Genomic DNA, 19543 nt, shown 5'->3' with positions numbered 1-19543 from the left:
GCTGGCCACCTGCATCCTGGGTGTGGGGCTCTCTAGGTACCAGAATTGGGGAGAGGGCGGCCTGCCCACCAGCCCCTCTTTGGCCTTAGAAGGCAGTCTGTACTCCGTCAGAGGGGACAGTACTCGGGCAACCGTGGGTGATGGGTGCGCCAGGGCCTTGCTCACGGCTGGAGGGGCCTGCAGGGCTGAGGTCAGTGCCAGGTGGGAGCAGGGCTGCATGGCTGCCCTCAGGGCGGCTGCCCTGGCCTGCCTGGACAGGGCACGGCGCGAGTGGGGCTGGGCCTGTCCGAGGCTTCCTACCCCGAGAGCAGTCACCTGGCGGGGGGAAAGGCCCCAAGGCCTGTAGGCAGGGAGCTCGGGACCTTCCTGCCCACCTACGCAGACCTGGGCGGTGCCCCCCAGGCAAGAGCAGCACACACACACGCGCGCAGTAAAACAGGAGAGCTTTATGGTCCACGTGGTGCGGAAGGACAGTGAAGGACACGAGTGTTGAGGGCCTCCTGCTCGGCCCACGCATGCCCGAGCTCAGGTGCAAAGCCGGACGCCGTGCCTGGGAAGAGCCGCCCCCACAGAGGCGCCAGCACTGCCTGCCCTCGGCGCGCGGGGGTCCCGGAGTCTGGGGACAGAGACCTGCAGTGCTGGCCAAGCCGCAGTGGGAAGCGGGGACGGCCCGCATGCAGCAGGCCAGGTGAGCGCGTGCGGCGGGCCGGGGGCGAGCTGGGGCTGGCGGGGACGCACCCCCCCTGTAAACAGCCTCACGGGCCTCCTTGGCCTGTCCCATCCCTGAGAAGCGCAGGGGGCCGGCTGCCCGCCGCCCCTCCCCATAGGGCAGGCCCAGCCCCCAGCGCACGGGGTGCCCGCGGTCGGCAGGGCGGGGCCTAGAGCGCCTCGTAGTCGCCGCCACCGCGGAGGGGGCCACCGGGCGCCCCGCCGCCCAAGAAGGCCTCCAGCTCGTCCAGGGCCGTTCTCTGCGGGCCCCGGGGCTGCCGCCGGCGCTCGTCCCTGCCCTTGTCGTCCGCCCGCTCCCGGGTCTTCTTATGCTTGCTCCTCCTCTTTGCCGCCTTGTCTTCCTCCTGCAAGGGCACAGCGCGGTCAGCGCGGTGGCGGGTGGAGCCGCCCCAGGGCACCCGGGGCCTCGGGGCACGGGTACCTCTTTGCCCTTTTTCTTCTTCTTCTTCTTCTCCTTCGCGGGGGGCCTGCCCTCCTTATCTGCAAAGGAGAGGTGGCGTTAGCGCCCCGGGCCCGAGGCCAGGCCTGCCCTGGGCTGCCAGGCCTGGCAGGGGAGGGCAGCCTGGGTTAAGCCAGGGGTGTGCAAGTCCTGTCTGAGCCAGGGTCCCCGGGTCCCCAGCGTGAGCACAGTCCAGAGCCAGCACCCAGCCCTTCCGTCTCTGCCCTGGGTCTGGGTGGGGCCTAGGCTGCTCCTGCAGACAGACGGGATGAGGAAGGCCCAGGGAGGCCCCAGGTGAGCTTCTAGGCTCCAGCTGCACAGAGGCGGCTAGGATGATGCCGGGACCTGGCGAGCCGGAGGCCGTGGGTCCCTCGCAGGCCCAGAGACCAGGCCCTCTCTCTGCCGAAGGCTTGGAAGCGCTCCCGCCCACTGCCCACGACAGCAGAGGCTTCCTATGTGGCCGCAGGTGAGGTGTTTGGGGAACTGGGAGTGGTCGGAGAACAGTGGGCGGGGCTTAGGACAGGGCTTGTGGCCCCGTGGTGACCTGCCTGCGGCCCCCTCGTCCCTGCTCCAGAGCCCCGGGTTCAGGGCCAGGGCGAGGTCAGCTGGCGCCTGGCAGGAGGGGGTGGGTGCACCGGTGCAGTTACCTTCCTCGCTGCTGTCCTTGCGGCCTGGTTCTTCCAGCCCCAGCCCGAAGAGGTCAGAGTCATCCTTCAGTCTGAAGGAGGGGGCCAGGGGCTTGGGGGGTGCGGGGGGCTGCACGGGGCCAGCTTCCTCATCAGTCAGGTCGGACAGGTCCTCTCGCACGGGGAACTCACCCTGGAAAGGCAGCAGGCGGGTCAGCCGCAGAACCCGGCCCCCCCACCTTGGCTGTCATGTGACCCCCCGCCCTGGGCCAGGGGCCCCCCAGTGACGTCGGCCTGCGTGTGGCAGCTGTGACATGGTAGCACCCCCCCAGCTGACCCCAGGGCAGGGTCAGCCGGGCCTGGTGTACATGGCACCCCATGGGGCTGCCCTGCAGGCCCCAGCTGGCTTGACCGGGCCCCCCAGCTGCCCTGGGCTTGCAGGCGGTGTGGGCGCCAGGCTGGTCCTCACCACTCTCCGCTGAGCGTCTGAGTCGCTCTCAAAGTCTGGGTCGTCCATGACGAAGGACAGCATCTGGGCAGCGATGGGCCCCTCTGTGTCACTCTCTGACGATGCTGGCTGGTCCGTGCCCTCCTCCAGCCCGCGAGAAGGTCCCTCAGGGCGGGCCTTGGTGCTGCCCGGCCGGCGGGGCTCTGCCGCCTGGGGAGCCGCGTCCCGGGGTGGCCCCGCAGCCTTGGTGGAGGACCTGAGGACCCCGAGGAGCGTCAGGGAGCCCAGGTGGCTCCCCGCCTCCCCTCCTCCGTAGCTCTTCCCTTCCGCCCCCACACACCGTCCGGTCTCTGGCTCAGGGCACTTCCGGGGGGCGAGGACTGCGGCCTTGGGGTGCCCTGCCCCCTCCTCTGCCTCCTCCTCGCTGGGGGCGCAGCCCGTGGGTGGCAGGGGCCTGCTGGGAGGCTTGTCTTCAAGGTCCACGTCGTCCTGGAAACCTGCCACCATCGGGTTCCCTGCCGGGGTCTCCCCATCACTGCAGGGAGGGCGGGCAGTCAGAGGTCACTAGGAGGGCACAGAGCGTCCACTCTGGCCTCCAGGCCTGGGCCTTTGGGGCTGCTCCGCGCTGCGTGGATGCAGCCGCGGGGCACTGGCTGCCAGGGCGGCCTGGGGGTGGTTCTGTGGGGGGGCTGCCACGTGTGTGAGCGAGGCAGAGCTGGGGGGCGGGTCTGAAGGGGACGGGGCGCTGGGAAGAGTGCCGAGCCTCCCGTGCGCCCGCCCCACCACAGGGAGAAGTGCACAGCGGCTCTCTGGCCCTGTGCTCCGGCCACCAGGCCCAGCCCGCGCTCTCAAGCAGCGCCAGCCCAGGGTCAGGTGGGGGGGGGGGGGTGGTGGTGGAATGCCTGCTGAGTTGCAAGCTGGAGAAGTCAGGCTATGGCCTGAAGCCGCGCTCCCTTCCTCCTCCGCGCACCCCTGCTCTATCCCAGCGCCCAGTGTAGATGGGCGTGTGTCCCCGGAGTCCATGCCCGATGGGCTGAGGGCCAGGCTGAGGATGGCCCCCGCTGCCTCCGGGCCCTGCCCTCACCTGTCGCTGTCCAAGGGGCCCCTGGCTCCCAGTCTTTTCTCGTCCTTGGCGGGGGCTGTGTCCTCCAGGAAGCTGCGGTCCAGGCTGTCTTCAGGAACGAAGTCCTCCACGTTCTGGACTTTTGCCGGGGCCTCTGTGGCTGGGGCTGGCTCTGGGGACAGCGGGCACCAGCTCGTGCTCTGATTCCCCCCAGGGCTGGACCATGAGTGGAATGGTGGGGCGGGGCTGCCTGCCCAGGAGGACAGGGGACTCTATCCCTCCTGGGGCCAGGGAGACACACAGGGCTTGTCCCCCTCGGGAAGCCTGGGCCCGCCTCTGGGCCTCCCTGGGGGTGGGGCCTACCTGGGGGTGGGGGGGCCGCCTCGGTTGCCGGCGCAGCCCCGAACAGCCGAGCGATGATGCCGCGTCGGAGAGGTGCGGTTGGTGGGGGTGGGGCCTCAGCTGGGGCAGGGGGCGCTGGGGGCGCCTGTGGAGCTGGCTGGGGCGTGCTAGGGCTGGAGCTCCCCGTGGACACTGCGCTCAGAGGCACCACGGGGGACTGGGAGCCAGAGGACGGGCTCTGTCCGTTGGTGGTCAGTGGGGACGCGTGGCCACGGCTGCGCGCCTCCATCATCTCCAGGAAGCTGCAGGGAACGGGAGGTGTGAGTGCCGCCTGCCCTGTGCAGGGAAACTGCCCTCCCCGCGTGAAGTCCCTGGAGCTGCTGTGCTGATGGCAACAGGGTCTCCGCCCCGGGGTCCTGGGCATCACCTCCCCCTGGCTGAGGATGCGGCGGCACGGAAGCCTGAGCAGGGCCTTCCTCTCAGGGGACAGGCTTTCAAACAGAAGGTTGGAGCGCAGAGCCGACATCCTCGCCTCTAGGCGGGTGTGTGGAGACGCGGTGGGGCAGGTAGCCTACCGGGTCTTGGCAGGGGCTGGAGTGGGAGCTGCTGCATCCTGGGGGCTGGCGGGGCACGGGCACCATGGGGGGGGCTCCAGCTGCCCCCTCCCCATGGAACCTGATGCCCGAGTTCAGTTGGAGGAGACCTGGCAGGAGCTGGTCAGCCTTTGGGGGGTGGGGGCGGGTGTCCTCAGCAAGGCCAGCCTGACAGGGTGGGTGAAAACACCCCCACTGCGATGACCCCTGCCGCCCCCCTCTCCCTATATCAGAACCAGTAGCTGGATCTGGCTCCAGGGAGGCCCCAAAGCCCTCCCTGAGGCCCCGGGGGGGGGGGGGCGAGGAGATATGAGGGTCCCGCCAGAGCCTCAGCTGTGAGTGCAGGCGGGACAGCGGCTGCCCCGCCCCCAGAACACCCAGCAGAACACCGGAAGAATGGTTTGGGGGGAATTTGGGGCCAGGCCTTCCCCAGAGAAACGTGCCCACCCTGGGAGCTAACCCTGATCCTCAGGCACACAGGGCTGCCACATGCTCTGGGCGCCCAGGACGTGCCCTGTCGCGGGTCAAAGGAGTGCCTGCCAGGCCTGCTCCCCACAGGTCAGCCATCCCGCTGGATGCGCTCGGACAACACCTTGCCTCTGCTATTCAGGAGTCAGGAGGTTTGGGGCCCCCCCCCCACCGCCTTCCCAGGGGCAAGGAGCTATCTCCATGGGTGTCAGCTGGGAAGCCGACATCAAGTCGGGGACGGGGCCCGGCCAGCAAACAGGGCCAGCGGGCGTGCAAGGGCCTGGGGTGGACACGGGGCCGGTCAGTGGCGCCCTGGGCTGCAACCAGGTGGCCAGCAGCTGGGCCACTCTGGACAGAGGTGGGGGCCAGGCAGCTGGTGTCCACAGTCGTCAGGCCTGAGCACCCTCGCCCCCGAGACAGACGGCCACTCCATGTGCCCATCACACCCATCGCGACAGGTCCGGCTGGAAGTGCTCAGTGGGCGGGGCGGCAGAGCCTGCAAGCCCGACCTCCCATCCCAGGGGGGCTGGGGAAAAGTGGTTGTCTCGTCTGCTTCCCAAGAAGGGCTGAGGCCTGACTGCACCAAGGCCCAGGGCCTGGACCAACTCTGAGCTGAGGTGACTCGGTTTCTCTGAGCAGCAGCTCCTCACGCGGACACATCCACGCGTGGTGGGAGGCACGCACACGTCGCCCACTGAGCAGAGCTGGGCTGGGGCGCGGCCTGGCCCAGTGTGCACCCGCCTTCCTGCAGAGCCTGCCTGTGGGTCTGAGCGCGAGCGCGGCCCGGCCGACGCATACATGTCATAGTTCTGGTCCTCGGTCTCCTGCTGCACGGACAGCTCCTCCAGTGTGGCGTCGATGTCCAGCTGGTTCGTCTCCAGCTGCCGCAGCAGCGTCTCCCTCTGCAGACAGGAAGCAGGAGGCTAAGCCGGGGCCGTCCCAGGGTGATCACCCCTCGGCCTGGCGGCCCCCAATGGACAACGCCACCGCGGAGCTGGGAGCCCGCAGGGCCGCGCCCAGGGACCGGTGAGATACGTCGGTGGCTCCGTGGGGCGCCAGGGGCGGAGGTCGCGACGTGCCCGAAGCACCCGAGACAGTGCCCCGTTCACACAGGTGCCCTGAGGTTCGAGAAGCTCCAGCACTTGCTGAGACACATGCTCCGCGTCAGGACGGCTTCCACCTTCCACTCTGCCCACCACCACCCTTCGGTCCACGCTGGGGGTGTTTTCCTGCGACTATGCATGCTGAGCTTGGACAGGAAGCTCAAGGCACCCCTCAGGGTGACGCAGATCAACCCCCAGGTCCCCAGGGAAAGGGCAGGTAAGGGTGAGTGCCTGCTCCTGGCCTTCACGGGCCTTGTCTCTTCAGAGGGCGAGAGGAGAGGAAAGATGGCCGCTCTCGCTGGTGAGCTCTGCGCCCTTTCAGAGGAAGTGAGAGGCCCGGCGGCGGGAGCCACAGGCCTGCATCCCAGGGACGAACCGTGGGGTGATGTGATCTGTCACCTCCGGGGCCTCGCCTTGAAAGCCCACCACTGGTCTAAGGTCAGACCCCGAGCCAGACACCTGAGGGCCCACTGCAGCCTGCAGAGCTGTGACCACGACGTGTGGGGCTGGGGGGAGGGCGGGGGCGAGCTGAGCCAGGGCACAGGAAGCCTCTGCCTTTTCTGTAAACCTAAGCGCATCCCCCAACAAAAGCGCGAGCGAGCCTCCAGGGAGGGCAGCCAGCCAGGTGGGGGAGGGCGGGGGCTTCTCAGCCCCTGCAGCTGTCGGCAGAGCGCCCAGGTCTGTGGCGGGGACAGCGGGGTGGCCGTGAGGGCTGGTGGCTGCCGCGGGCCATGGTGCCCAGAAGCACCCGCGCAGACACGCGGGGGCCCCACAGCGGGGCCTGTGGTTCCAGAACGGTCCAGCTCCCTAACCAGCCTCGGGCACCCCCACTGGTGGCTCCAAGCCCTGCCCCTGCTGGCGGCGCTCACCTGAAGCTGCAGGAAGGGGATGTTGAAGAACCTGTGCAGGTACTTGAGACCGAAGCTGTTCTTCATGGAGGACTCGGCGTAGCGAAAGTAAGAGGATCCTGGGGGCCTGTTCGCAAAAGAGCAAAGACAGGAGAGACTGAGGCAGCTGGGGCAGGCCCTCTGGGCTGAGGATGCACCCAGGCCAAGCTGTCCTGGGGGCAGCACCCCGGGGCGCTGGGTCGACCAGCAGGTGATGGGCCCACCGTCCCAGATGGAGACATTAGGTTCAGATGGCTTTGCTCAGCAGGGTGCCCTCTGGTGGACGCCCTGCCCCCGCAGAACCTCACTGCCCATCCCACCCATGCTCCCCAGGGGGCGACATTCCTGCTGCACCTGGGGCTGCTTGGTCCTGACCCTGACCAAGTCTGTCTCCAGGAGCAGCTGGAGGGGCGGCCAGGGTTCGGGCAGGGGTGGTGCAGCAGGTGTGTCCAGGGGGACAGGTGCATCAGGGGAGGGGGTGTTGCACGCACATCCAGGGGTGACAGGCGTGTCCTGGGGGGGGGGGCACAGGTGCACCCAGAGGGCGGGCGTGTCTGGGGGCAGTTGTGGGCCCACCTGTCCAGGTGGTCGAGGACATTGCGCACGTCATCAGGCAGGATGACGCGGTGCTCGCCCATGTCGCGATAGTTCCCCAGCACGCACACGGGCACGTGGGTCGGCACCTTGGGCAGCTCCCGCAGGATGTAGTTGAAGGTCCTCGGGGGCACATGTGGGGAGAGACCTGCCTGAGCCTCCACCCAAGGAGGGCATGAGCGCGGCCTCAGAGGACCCCCCCCCCCCCCAGGGTGCACACCACGCACCCTGCAAGCCAGCCCGAGGAGGCGCCCTGTACCCGCGTGTCCCCAGGCCCGTCCGCACCCCCTGCGGGTGCTGTGTGCCCAGGCCAGCTTCAGGGGGCAGGGGGCCCTGGCGGTCCTGGTCTGGGGCCCACGTTCCTATCTCCTGAGTGGAATGCAAGCAGTGCCCACCCTCCCCGCCCCCCGACTAGCCCAGAGGCAGCGCTCTAACCCGGAGCTCGCCTGTTTCCGGCCGCTGTGCGTGCCCTGCGTGCTGAGCTGCCCGCCCGGAAACCCCGGGGCGACCCAGCGCCCTCCTCTGCGTGAAGGGGACAGCGCCTGCTGCCACCAGCCCAGGGCCACAGGAGCGGAGCTGAGCTGCGCTCCCGGGTGCTCTGTGTCCTGGGTCTGTGAAATACCCCGCACCGGGTCTCCAGGGTGGCCTCAGCTTCCCTGCCACCCCCTCCCCTGCCTGCAGCCTGAGGTGCAGGGACATCCACCCTGCCCGCCCGCTGCGGCTCCCCACGGGGCCCTCCTGGCCTCCAGTCACAGCTCATCCAGTTGAGGCCACAGGCACTTCAGCCGTGGTGACGGCGCACCTGGGGCCCGCGGGGCCGTGCCAGCGCCCGTGCTGCTCCCAGGAGGGGATGGCACCCCTGGCCCCCAGGGCGGGCACCCCCCCAGCCTGGCTGTGCCCAGAGGCAGAGCTGCTACTCCTGCAGGGGGTCCGGCCTCGAGCTCCAGGCCAGGCGGCGCCTCCTCCTGCTGAGCGCCCTGCCGCCGCTGGGGGCTGCTCACGTGTGGACTGGAGCCCCATCCTCCATGGCACTGAGCCCTCTGTCCCTGCAGGTGGGAGGGTGGGTCCCAAGGGTGCTGGCCAGGGCTGGAGCTGTGCTGGACCCCAGGCTGAGCCGGTGAAGCCCGGCAGACTGTCCAGCTGTGGCATGGGAGGCACGGCAGCCGCGGGGAAGGCTGGGCTGCTCCAAGCATCCCCAGTTCTGCAGAGAGCCTCAGCTCCCTGCAGCATCTCAGGGCGGCGAGCAGACTTGACACTGCTGGCCTGGAAAGGCCTCTGGTAAGGCCGGCCCGAGTCACGCAGGGAGGATGCTCCTGTCAGCCACCAGCCCCCTGCCAGAGCCGGGGCCCTGGGCCTCCCCCCACGGGTGGTGCTGTCACACTCAGAGCCCCACACTCAGAGGGGTGAGGCCCCACCCACGACAGCCCGTGTGGACATGGCCCTCGGGGCTGGCGGAGGGGGTCCCCACGCCTCTGCGTGCCGCCCGTTGCTCATCTTGCTCCTGAGCCGCAGCTGTGACGAGCCGCAGCGGTTCCTGTCGAGCCCAGGAACCTGGGATCTGGGGACCCTGGCGCACACGACCACTTGATGCTCTGCGTCTGAGACGTGTCTTTAGCAAGGGCTGCGTGCCTTCCCCGCCCCGGCCTGCTGTCCGGCACAGACGCGAGCACCCCACCCGGCCCCCTTCCAGACTGGAGTGCCCAGGTCGACAGCTCCACGAGGGTGAATGGACAGGGTGCTCCAGCCCAAGGCCGGCCCTGGAGCAGCGCTGGGCGGTCCTGGGGGTCACAGCACCCTCGCAGGCCAGCATCCTTACCACTGCTTGGTGATGTCAAACATCATGACCACCCCGTTGCAGTTCTTGTACACGTCCAGGAACTCGGCGTCCAGGGCCATCTCAGACTCCGCCTGCGGATGGGGAACAGAACCTCAGAGACAGGCCATGACTCACATGTGTACACCTGCTTCCTGGAGGAGGCTGAATACGTCTTTTAAACTGAAACAACATTAGCTCTTTTTGTTTTGGGGGAAAAAAGTCAACGCGAGGCTAACTGGCGTGGCCACACGGAGCCTGCCTGCAGGTGAGGGTCCCGCACTGCCTGCTGGCAGCGTCCTGAGCGCGGGGCTCACAGAGGCACCACCACGGCGACTAGTGAGCCCAACTGCATCCCAGACCTGAGGACGTAGCCCCAGAGAGCCTTCCAGAATCCACAACAGAGAGGCTTGTGGTGCTGGGGGCAGTGAAACATGCCCATGAAGGTCAGGGACCTGGGCCGGCGGTCACGGAACCTTCCGGCCCGCTGTTAGGAGGCCGTGCGTGGCCAGGAGGACGTGAACAGAAGGCCCTTGAAGCTGGCAGAGACCGTCATAGGTCAGGAGGCCTGCCAGTCAAGGGGGTCCTCATGGAGCCACCGCGGCCCACGCAGGCCTGGCTACACACGCAGGCGTGCCTGCGCCTTTACAGGCCGGGGCCTCGGTGCCAGGAGTGAAGTGTGACCTCTCCACCTGAACACCTCCCAGGTCACTGCAGCCGCAAGTGGGGTCTGGTGGCGGTCACAGGCGTGAGCTGCAGCTCAGGTCAGTCTGCCGCCCCACGCAACCCCAGGCTGCCAGGAGAGCCCGCTGCGTCCCTCCAGCGCCAGCAGATGCAGTCCTCAGGAAGGCCGGGCCAGGCGGGCAGAGGGGCTGAAGCGCAGGTGCCTGCTCATGACCGCCCCCTGAAGTTGGGCCACGTGAACGGACCAGCTCACCTCCTGGGGGTCGTTCTCCATCTTCAAGCCGTCGCCTCGCTTCTTGCATTTTCCTTAAGGAAAGACGGACACAGTTGCGGGGTGGAAGTGCTGTGCCCAAGACGGCGTGAGCGGGGGCGGCCCCTCCCTGTGCCCCCGGCCCCCAGCAGGGGCCTCACGCCCACGGGGCAGCGGAGGTCACGGCGCCCCATTGGACAGCACTGGGCGCTCGCCCCTCCCTGCAGACCCAGGAGCCGACGTCATGGCGGGCACGGAGTCCAGCCTTCGGCCAGCGCGCCTGCCCAGGAGCCGCTCAGAGGGAGGGAGCATAGCTGTTCTCAGCGGCAGGGTGAAGAGCCCGAAAGAGAAAAAGCAGGGTCACGACGGATGCGACTCACCTTTGTCAACTACATCCCAGACTTCAACTTTCACGATGTCGTCAGTGGCTGAAACGGGCAAACAATAGGATCAGCACCCAGTGTCAACCTGCGGCTCAGAGATGGGCCTCCAGGGCCGCGCAGACGTTCATGGTCCCCTGGGCGCCACCCCCAGGGCCCCTGCACAGCGGCAGGTGCGGTGTCGGGGACGCGCCTTCCCTGGAAGGCAGGCAGCAATCTGGACGTGTGCGCAGGTGACAGGACCCCTGGGTCCTAAAGGCACCCCTGGGGCAGGCTCACGCCCAGCCAGTGCCCCGCACCCCCAGCTGCTGCGGGAAGGCCTGGTCCCAGCGACTCCACAGCTGCTCTCCGGCAGCGGTGTCTAGGGGTTGCCAGCCTGGGGTGAGGTCTGGGGCACGTCCCCAAGTGGTCGGGGGGCTACCCACCTCCCCAGGATCCCATGGGGAAAGGGGAGAGACACGCGTACCACCCAGAGGAGGGACAGAGCCTTCACCCCAAAACGAGAAAGGGCACCCTTGGGGTGAGGCCCCGGTGCAGCCGGGGGGCAGGGCGACACTGCACCCACGTGGCTGCCGTGAACCGTGGCCTGGCGGTCGCCAGGAGGGAGTCAGCAGGCCCGCTGAGGCCTGGCGGTCCTGAGGTTGGCTCACAGGATTTGGTTTTTCGATGACAAGGAATGTTTAAAATGGCTCAAAGGCCTTTTACTGTCATGACTCCTGAGCACGCAGAGTGGCTCCTCTGCTCCCTGCAGGGTCCCAGCGGTCACCGACGCCCCCACGAGGGGGGGGGGGGGCGCTATTCTGGTCATGCCTGGGCGGCCACCAGGCATGCTCTGCCCACCAGGTGATCCTGCCAGCAAACCCCTCTCAGGACCCTGCAGGGGTGGGGCGTCACAAGGGCCGCTGAGAGCTGGGCTCAGAGGACCGAGGCACCTGTCTGCTGAGGCTAGTGCAAGCTGAGGCCGGAACCGGCCCAGCCCGGACGGTCTGCCCCCTGACAGCCAGGGTCCAGCCCCGGCACTAATCCCCAAGTGGGCAAGTCTCCTACAGGAGCAGGGACTTCAGGGCGACCCCAAAGCAGCGTGTGTGGCGTCCCAGGGCTGACTCTACGCTGGGGGTGACGGGAGAGCCCCCCATTTCCCCACAGGCTGAGACTGCCCGACCCCAGGCTGGGGGTGACAGGAGAGCCCCCCACTTCCCCACAGGCTGAGCCTGCCAGACCCCAGGCTGGGGGTGACAGGAGAGCCCCCCACTTCCCCACAGGCTGAGCCTGCCCGACCCCAGGCTGGGGATGACGGGAGAGCCCCCCACTTCCCCGCAGGCCGAGCCTGCCCGACCCCAGGCTGGGGGTGACGGGAGAGCCCCTCACTTCCCCACAGGCCGAGCCTGCCTGACCCCAGGCTGGCAGGGGGGTCACAGGAGGAGAGTCCCCCTCCTCCTGTCAGGCCACACCCACCCGACCCCAGGCTGGGGGTCCCAGGAGAGCCCCCACGCGGCGGGCCGCGCGCCCTCACTTTTGTAGCTCCAGTGGATGCTGGTGACCTGGATCTCCTGCGTGGGGATGTACTCCTCCACGAACTTCTTGCCCTGCAGCCGGTGCCACAGTGCCGTCTTGCCCGTGTTCCTGTCCCCGCGGATCACGATCTTCACTGGGAGAGCGCACAGGTCAGGCAAACAGTCAGAGCGAAAGGCAGCCTCCCGCCCCCGCGTGCGTGCAAGCACACCACCTGCACACGCGTGCCTCTGTGCCCGCGAGCAGGGAGCCCTGGGGAAAGAGGCAGCGGGCACAGGCTGGAGCGCGGGCAGCCCTGCCCTCCCGCAGGTCCCCAGGGCAGCTGACGGACACCTGGGAGGCCGCACTCAGGACGGCAGCCTCCGGGGCAGGCAGGGCTGTGAGCTCACCTCCACAGCCCCGTGTGTCCCACCGTCTGCCCTTAACCTACTTTCCCGCAGCCCTGGAGTCTTGGGTGCAGGATGCAGGGTTCCTCATGACCATACATGGGGTGATGGCAGGAAGCCTGGATTCTACTTTGCTGCCCAGCCGCTATTTAGGAGAGGGGTGCTCACACACACACCTAGGATGACAGGGCGGGTTGGGGACAAGATGGGGACCTGTCTGCGGGGCAAGGTCCCCAAAGTGCCTCAGAGGAGTGGGCTTCCTGCCGCCTGCAGAGAAGGCAGGGGCTTGGCCTAAGACTTCCAGAGAGCTGGGGAGCTCGGCAGAGCCAGCGGGTCAGGGTGGAGCTGATGGACGTGGGTGGGTGGCTGGACCTCTGGGGAGGGACGCTGGGCAGCCTGCAGGGACGCGCTCTGGAGGCCACAGGCTAGGCTGGGGCAGCGTCTCTCTGGCTGGCACTGAGCGCCTGGCAGGTCTGGGCCTGGGGGCACAGACGCTGTATGTCTCACCCGGTCACTCTTTAGGGGGCTGTCTTCCAAGTTTTCAGCTGAGGGACAGGAAGTCACCCGTAACGTGTTATGTTCCAGGAGTGCGTGGCTGCAGGTATGTACTCTTTACCCTTCATGATACTGCTTTTTTCTTTTTAATTAATCTTGCCAGGCGCTCATCAACTTGGATCAGTCACGTGCACACAGCCTGTTTGTTTGGTTGAACGCCTCTGTTGATTCTTCTTAAAAATCCCTTGCTTCTGTTTTTCTCTTGTCACTTACTTCCCTTTATTTCCGTGAGGTTTATGCTGCTCTTTTTCCTGGCTTTTCAAGCTGTGTTCTCAGGTTGATGACCACAAGTATGTGGGACATACGTTATCCAGGAACTACAAAGACTTCTTCCACCCGTAAGTTACTTAAAGATGTTTCCAAGTTTCCCCTCAGAGCTGTGCTTTTTGTTGTTCCTAGTCAGTTCTACTCACTGTGGCCACAGACATGGGTTTTGTGGGACACGCACCCCGCTATCTGCGGGACCGCAGGGCTGTGGGCAGGTGCCCGCCGTCCCACCGGGCCTCCGCCCGCTGGGCCGGTCATGTGCGCCGTGCCGAGTCTCAGCGCCCACAGCCCCAGCTCGAGGGGCCCCGCGGCTCAGCCTCCCTCTGGCGGTGTTCACCCACTGCTCGCTTCCAGCCCTTCTGTGCCACCGTGAGCGGGACGCCTCTCTGACACGTCACACACCACAAGGAAATCAAATCGCAATCTTCTTTCGCTGGTTGAGTCTGCATGTTCACCTTCCCTGCCTATTCACAATTTCCAGTCCCTGCAGAGGTTCCCTCCCGTTTCCTGCCTTTTCATGATGGGCAAGGTTTTGTAAATTCCTCTTTTTGCCTGGTATTTACTTGGAAGATTTGCAATTTATTTCTTTTCTTAAAGTTTTGACACACCTTTTCCACAGTAAAGTCTGAAGCTCATGTCCTCGCTTTCCACTTAAGCATCACTCTCCACTGGTCAACTCTGGGTTATGTGCTGACTGCGAGCCTTCTGGCTTCTCCTGTGCTCCCCGTTAGCCGTAAGGCTTGTTCACCCATCTCTGTGCCCTGCAAGCCTGCTGCACCCCCCAAGCTCACTGTCCATCTGCCTGGAGCGCACAGCCCAGGTTTCATCTCGGTAGGAGCCTTGGCACAGCCTGGCCCCCGCAGGCTGGAGGGCTGATCGGGTGTGCATTTCTAGGGCGACCGGGTCTTCCCCTCAGCGCCATCACTGCCAGCGTGTGCTCAGGCTCTCAGCCTCTGAAGGCGTTCTGTTTGCTCTGTTGCTTCTACGATCCTCCTCTTCAATTTCGCTGTCCTGAGGTTTCCACGATGCGTCCAGCTCTGGGGGTGTGAGAGCCCCAGCCTCAGGCTTCTTGGCGTTCCACATGCTCTGTGAGCCCCAGGAAACCCTGGCCTGCACTTCCCCAGCGACCGCCTCCTCTTCATCCTGCTCTCTCCTTCTGAGACCCCAATCACATGTGTGCAAGCCTGGCTCTCTTCTGAGCCTGCATCTCCCGGTCAGGTGCAAACGCCATCTTCAGTTGAAATATTACACCACGCCACCTAGCGGCTGGCTTCTTGTTTTAGTGATCATGCTTTTTCATTTCTGGAGGGTCTCTTTGGTTCTTTTTCAAACACAATTTTTCTGTTTAGACTCTTGATATACTCTTAGAACCGTCTCCTCCTTTTATATGTTTCTGGTCCCATCACTTTGTGGCAAACAGATGGGCAAACAGTGGAAACAGTGACAGACTTCATTTTTTTGGGCTCCAAAATCACTGTAGATGGTGACTTTAGCTATGAAATTAAAAGATGCTTGCTGCTTGGAAGAAAAGCTATGACCAACCTAGACAACATATTAAAAAGCAGAGACATTACTTTGCTGACAAAGGTCCGCTAGCAAAGCCATGGTTTTTCCGGTTGTCACGTATGGATGTGAGAGTTGGACTATAACCAAAGCTGAGAGCTGAAGAATTGATGCTTTTGAACTGTGGTGTTGGAGAAGGCTCTTGAGAGTCCCTTGGACTGCAAGGAGATCCAACCAGTCCATCCTAAAGGAGATCAGTCCTGGGTGTTCATTGGAAGGACGGATGTTGAAGCTGAAGCACCAATACTTTGGCCACCTGATGCAAAGAACAGACTCATTGGAAAAGACCCTGATGCTGGGAAAGATTGAACGCAGGAGGAGAAGGGGAAGACAGGATGAGATGGTTGGATGGCATCACCTACTCAATGAACATGTGTCTGAGTAAGCTCCGGGAGTTGGTGATGGACAGGGAGGCCTGGTGTGCTGCAGTCCATGGGGTCGCAAAGAGTCGGACATGACTGAGCGACTGACCTGAATGAACAACTTTAACATATACATTTGTTTTCTATTGTGTTTTGAGAAAGAAAAGTCTTAATTTTCTCACCATGTGAAATCCTTTTAAAATTTGAAATCTACTCTTCAAAAAGCTAATTAGAAGAAACTGTATAATGCTAGAAATAAACAAAAAGACTTGGTTTCATCGGGTTAAAAAAAGTAACTGATCTCTACTTCTAAGTTAAAAAGTCAAATCAATCTTAGAAACTTAGACATCCCTCAAATAAACTAAGTGATTCACTGAAAAACCTTTAATTAAGATTCACGCAAGAAGTGACAAGATGCCCTTACCTGAGAAGTGTGTGGACGTTTTACTGAACAGAACAGCTGCCTTTCTATTCTGTGCCTTTTATTCTAAGGAAAGAACAGCAGCACAGACACAGCATCAGCTAAGGGCCCCAGAATCTACAGTAATTCCCTCAGACTGCCACACACTGCCAGCCAAACAGGGAACCTTTTTTTTTTTTTTTAATACGAAAGAAAGCTTCCGGTTTATCCTGGATGGGGATGATGCATTCCCTCTGCAGGAGGCAGGACTGAAACCCAACGATGCCCTTTGGTGGTGTCACCAGCAGGGGTCGCTGGACAGCTGGCCACCTCCTTCCGGCGGCGCCTCCCAACACAGCCTCCAGGGCCTCCCTTCAGAGTCTCTGGGATGGGCGATGGCGGGAGGGCCATGAGGGCCCAAGGCCCCGTCACCCTCACTTCTTCGTCTTGGCCCCACGCGTCTCTCCTGACCTCACTCTGCTGCGACACGCCCTCGGCCCTTCTCCGTGAGGCCGGCTCTAACCTTCCCCTTAAAAGTCCCAATCTCAGGGCTCACCCTGCTCCATTTCTCGACCCTCCAGTCGGGTCATGCGGTTAACCCCTCACCATGTTTTGTGCCCACTGTCTGCCTTCCACCCCCACCTAAGGTGTAAGCCCCGGAACGCAGAGACTGTGGTCTGGGTTTTCACTGATGAATGCTTGGTAAATATTTGCTAAGCAGATGAAGGCCAGGGAAGGAGAACCTGGAAAGGAAACCGTGGCAGACGTCACAGGCAGCCAAGGCTCAGGGATCTGCAAATCAGCCCTGCTGGGGCGGGTCAAACAGTCTGCCAAACACAGCTGTTCATTTCTGAAAGGAAAAGCTCCCTTACCTGGTGACCAACCTCTCAAAGCTTTCTTCAGTTCTAGCACTGAAATCTGACTGGCCAGGGCTCTGGCTGTCCCAACACCTAGAGGTTTTCTTGGTGAGGAATGCAGTCCCGAGCAAGGACTCAGAATCCACAAGAGTGGTGTGTCCTCACTCCACCAAACACAGCTGGCCACCCGGTCCACCAGGAGCAGAAAGAGCAGGCGGCTCAGGGAGCATCCTGCCACTTCATGTGCGGATGGCTTCTGATCCACGATGTGGGCCCCGTGTCTCACTTGGGTTCTGATTCTAAATCTGATGTGTATGCTGGGACTCTGTGCCTGTGAGTCACTTCTCAGCATCACAGCAATTTACATGAAAATGACTTATCTGCCGCAGGAGTAAAAAGTTCTGTAAGAGCTCTTACCTATAAAATCCTGAGTCCATAGTTATCAAACGGCTGGTGTGCTTCCTTAAGTAGGATGTTTTGGAAAATAAATACTAGAAATGTTCTTTTCTACTGACTAATACAGGAAATAAAAAAGTCTGAGAAGTGCGTATTGGCCCACGACAGGCAGCATCAGCCTGAAACGTCACACAGGCATGGGGCTCAGTTTCTCTCAGCCGCGCTGCACTTCACTCCCTCTGCTCCACATCAGAATCTGCTGCCACGTGCCCCCCATACCTGAAGGGGGGTCTCTTCCCTCTAAGGACTCCAGTGCCCGTTCTGCTTCTGACCCACCCCCCCAACCCCAACCAGGGGGCGTGTCCACCAGTGAGGACTTTTCAGAGGTGAATATTTTCCAGGCCAGTTTCCAAAGGAGTAAGACTAAGTTTTAACAAATAATACCATAACTAATAAAATTAAGCAGAGACATTACTTTGCTAACAAAGGTCCGTCTAGTCAAGGCTATGGTTTTTCCAGTAGTCATGTATGGATGTGAGAGTTGGACTATAAAGAAAGCTGAGAGCTGAAGAAGGATTGATGCTTTTGAGCTGGGGTGTTGGAGAAGACTCTTGAGAGTCCCCTGGACTGCAAGGAGATCCAACCAGTCCATCCTAAAGGAGATCAGTCCTGGGTGTTCATTGGAAGGACTGATGTTGAAGCTGAAGCACCAATACTTTGGCCACCTGATGTGAAGAGATGACTTATTTGAAAAGACCCTGATGCTGGGAAAGATTGAGGGTGGGAGGAGAAGAGGACGACAGGATGAGATGGCTGGATGGCATCAACAACTCAATGGACATGAGTCTGAGTAAACTCCGGGAGTTGGTGATGAACAGGGAGGCCTGGTGTGCTGCAGTCCATGGGGTCGCAAACAGTCAGACATGACTGAGCAACTGAACTGAACTGAATAAAATTAAATAACGGGAACCAAATGTGAATTATAAAGACGTGTGAAAATGAGTTTTTTAAAAGAAATATTTATTTACTTTTGGCTGTGTCAGGTCCTATCTGTGGTGCACAGGCTGTTTTTGTGGCACAGGCTTCTGGCTATGGTTGTGGCCCGTGGGCTTAGTTGCTCCTGGGCATGTAGGATCTTAGTTTCCTGACCAGGGATCAAACCCGTGTCCCCTGTATTGGAAGGTGGATGCTTAATCCACTGAACCACCAGGGAAGTCCCTGAAAATGAGTATTTTGATTTACTATTCTCTTCTGGGAATGTGAGAGGATTACACACAAAATTGGGTAGAATACATGCAAAACGATTCCTCTTTTAAACTCAAAATCTTTCCAATCAGTTTCTTAATATGGCACATTGTTAACTGAAATACAGGGGTCATCACAGAGCCGAGCAGGCTCCTCTGAAAGTCGGAAATGGGGGAATGTCTGATATTTTGTAGCAATATACCGAAATGCTTAAGAGGGAAACGACTTAGAAGCAGAGAACACATTAAAACAAAAACAACTTCAAATACAGCTACTGCAAAGCCAGCATGATGGAAAAACTTTAAAGAGGCCAAGAGGGCAGGCAGCATCTCGGAGCGAAACAGTTTTACATAATTTATAGCTGAGGACTGGAGACATCTGGGCTGTCAGGGCATCGGGTAAGGAACTCCTCCTTCCCACAGGAGAAGAGAAGTCTCTGCAGTAACAAGAGTCTGTTCCTTCTGGGGCTCTTCTAAATATATCTCTTACAAATACTTCTTTTTAAAAAAGGAGAGCAAGAACGAGCGGCGCAGCTGACATTCTCTCTTCAAACTGAATACCAAGTCTACAGAGAAAAACCCCGTGGGTCAAACTAGCAGGCCAGCGGAGTCCTCCGCTCCGTCCTCTTGCGGGTGGCCGCACGGCTCACGGGTGGAGAGCCCGCCACCTCTTTAAGACCGAGTCACAGAACGCAGACTCGCCCGCGTTATGTAAGAACCCCTCTCAGACGGGGTCACCTGGGCCAGTCAGGGTGTCGTAGACGCACCCGGAGCGGCCCGGACCAACCGCACCGTGCACACGGGACGCACAACTGTCACCCCCGGGCCAGCATTCCTGGGGAATGACCCACAGGTCAGACGGGAGAGCCGCGGGCCGAGGCGCCCGGCCCCCGGGCCTGGGGTCCTCTGGGCCCTCGTCGCCGGTCCGCATCACTTCCCGACCCCAAGGAAGCGCCCCGGGCCCCCCCGCCAACCAAGCAGGCACAGGCAAGGGCTCAGCTAGCCGAAACGCAGACCGCAAGGCCCTCGGGGTGCGACGAGTCCCCAAGCGCTTCCCGGGCCGGAGGCTACCCAGATTTAGCGAGTCCTCGGCGGCACGGCCGGGCCCCTACCCTCCCCACACGCCCCGCAGGCGCCCCCGCGCCGGGCCGCACTCACTGTTGTACTGCACCCCCTTGGCGAAGCGCCTCTGCAGCGCCTGGTTCATGGACTGCAGCCCGGCCGGGATGTTCCTGTCGCGGCCCGGCGCCTGCTCCGACCCCACCAGCTTCTTGAGCGCGGAGAACATCTTCCTGCTCCCACGTCCGAGCCTGGTACGGCCCGCGAGCTCAGCGGCGGCGGCGGCGCGGGGCTAGTCGCACCATGTCCCGTGTTCCGGCGGGCAGACGCCGGCCTGCAGGGCGGCTCGGGGGCTCAGCTGCGGAGGCACCGCTCCGGCCCCCACGGCCCCCGGCGCGGCCGCTCTGTGCTCGTCAGTGCCGCCATCTTGGCGTCGGCTCAGCGGGGCGCGCAGCTACGGGGCACCACGAGGGTCACGGGAGAGCGGCGCGCGTGCGCAAAGCGCTGCGGGCGTGGGGGCGTG

At 62.7% G+C, this 19543-nt stretch overlaps 1 protein-coding gene across 1 annotated transcript; it reads right to left on the bottom strand.

Moving 5' to 3' along the window:
• Nucleotides 1-426: 426 nt before the first annotated feature.
• On the bottom strand, nt 427-19451 carry RABL6 (RAB, member RAS oncogene family like 6). Its single transcript, XM_020888383.2, has 15 exons — nt 19120-19451; nt 11933-12067; nt 10420-10467; nt 10043-10095; nt 9109-9200; nt 7275-7415; nt 6681-6786; nt 5507-5610; nt 3669-3949; nt 3327-3477; nt 2583-2777; nt 2264-2498; nt 1816-1987; nt 1151-1209; nt 427-1073 (listed from the first exon to the last, which is right to left on the bottom strand). Exons 1-15 carry the CDS (start codon nt 19247-19249, stop codon nt 879-881), a joined length of 2097 nt encoding a protein of 698 aa, XP_020744042.2. The 5' UTR covers nt 19250-19451; the 3' UTR covers nt 427-878.
• Between the last annotated feature and the right edge of the window lie 92 nt (nt 19452-19543).

This window comes from Odocoileus virginianus, chromosome 2 (assembly GCF_023699985.2).
Source record: "Odocoileus virginianus isolate 20LAN1187 ecotype Illinois chromosome 2, Ovbor_1.2, whole genome shotgun sequence".
NCBI classification, from domain to species: domain Eukaryota; kingdom Metazoa; phylum Chordata; class Mammalia; order Artiodactyla; family Cervidae; genus Odocoileus; species Odocoileus virginianus.
Note: the sequence above shows the minus strand (reverse complement) of the source record. Positions and strands in the feature narration are given on the sequence as shown.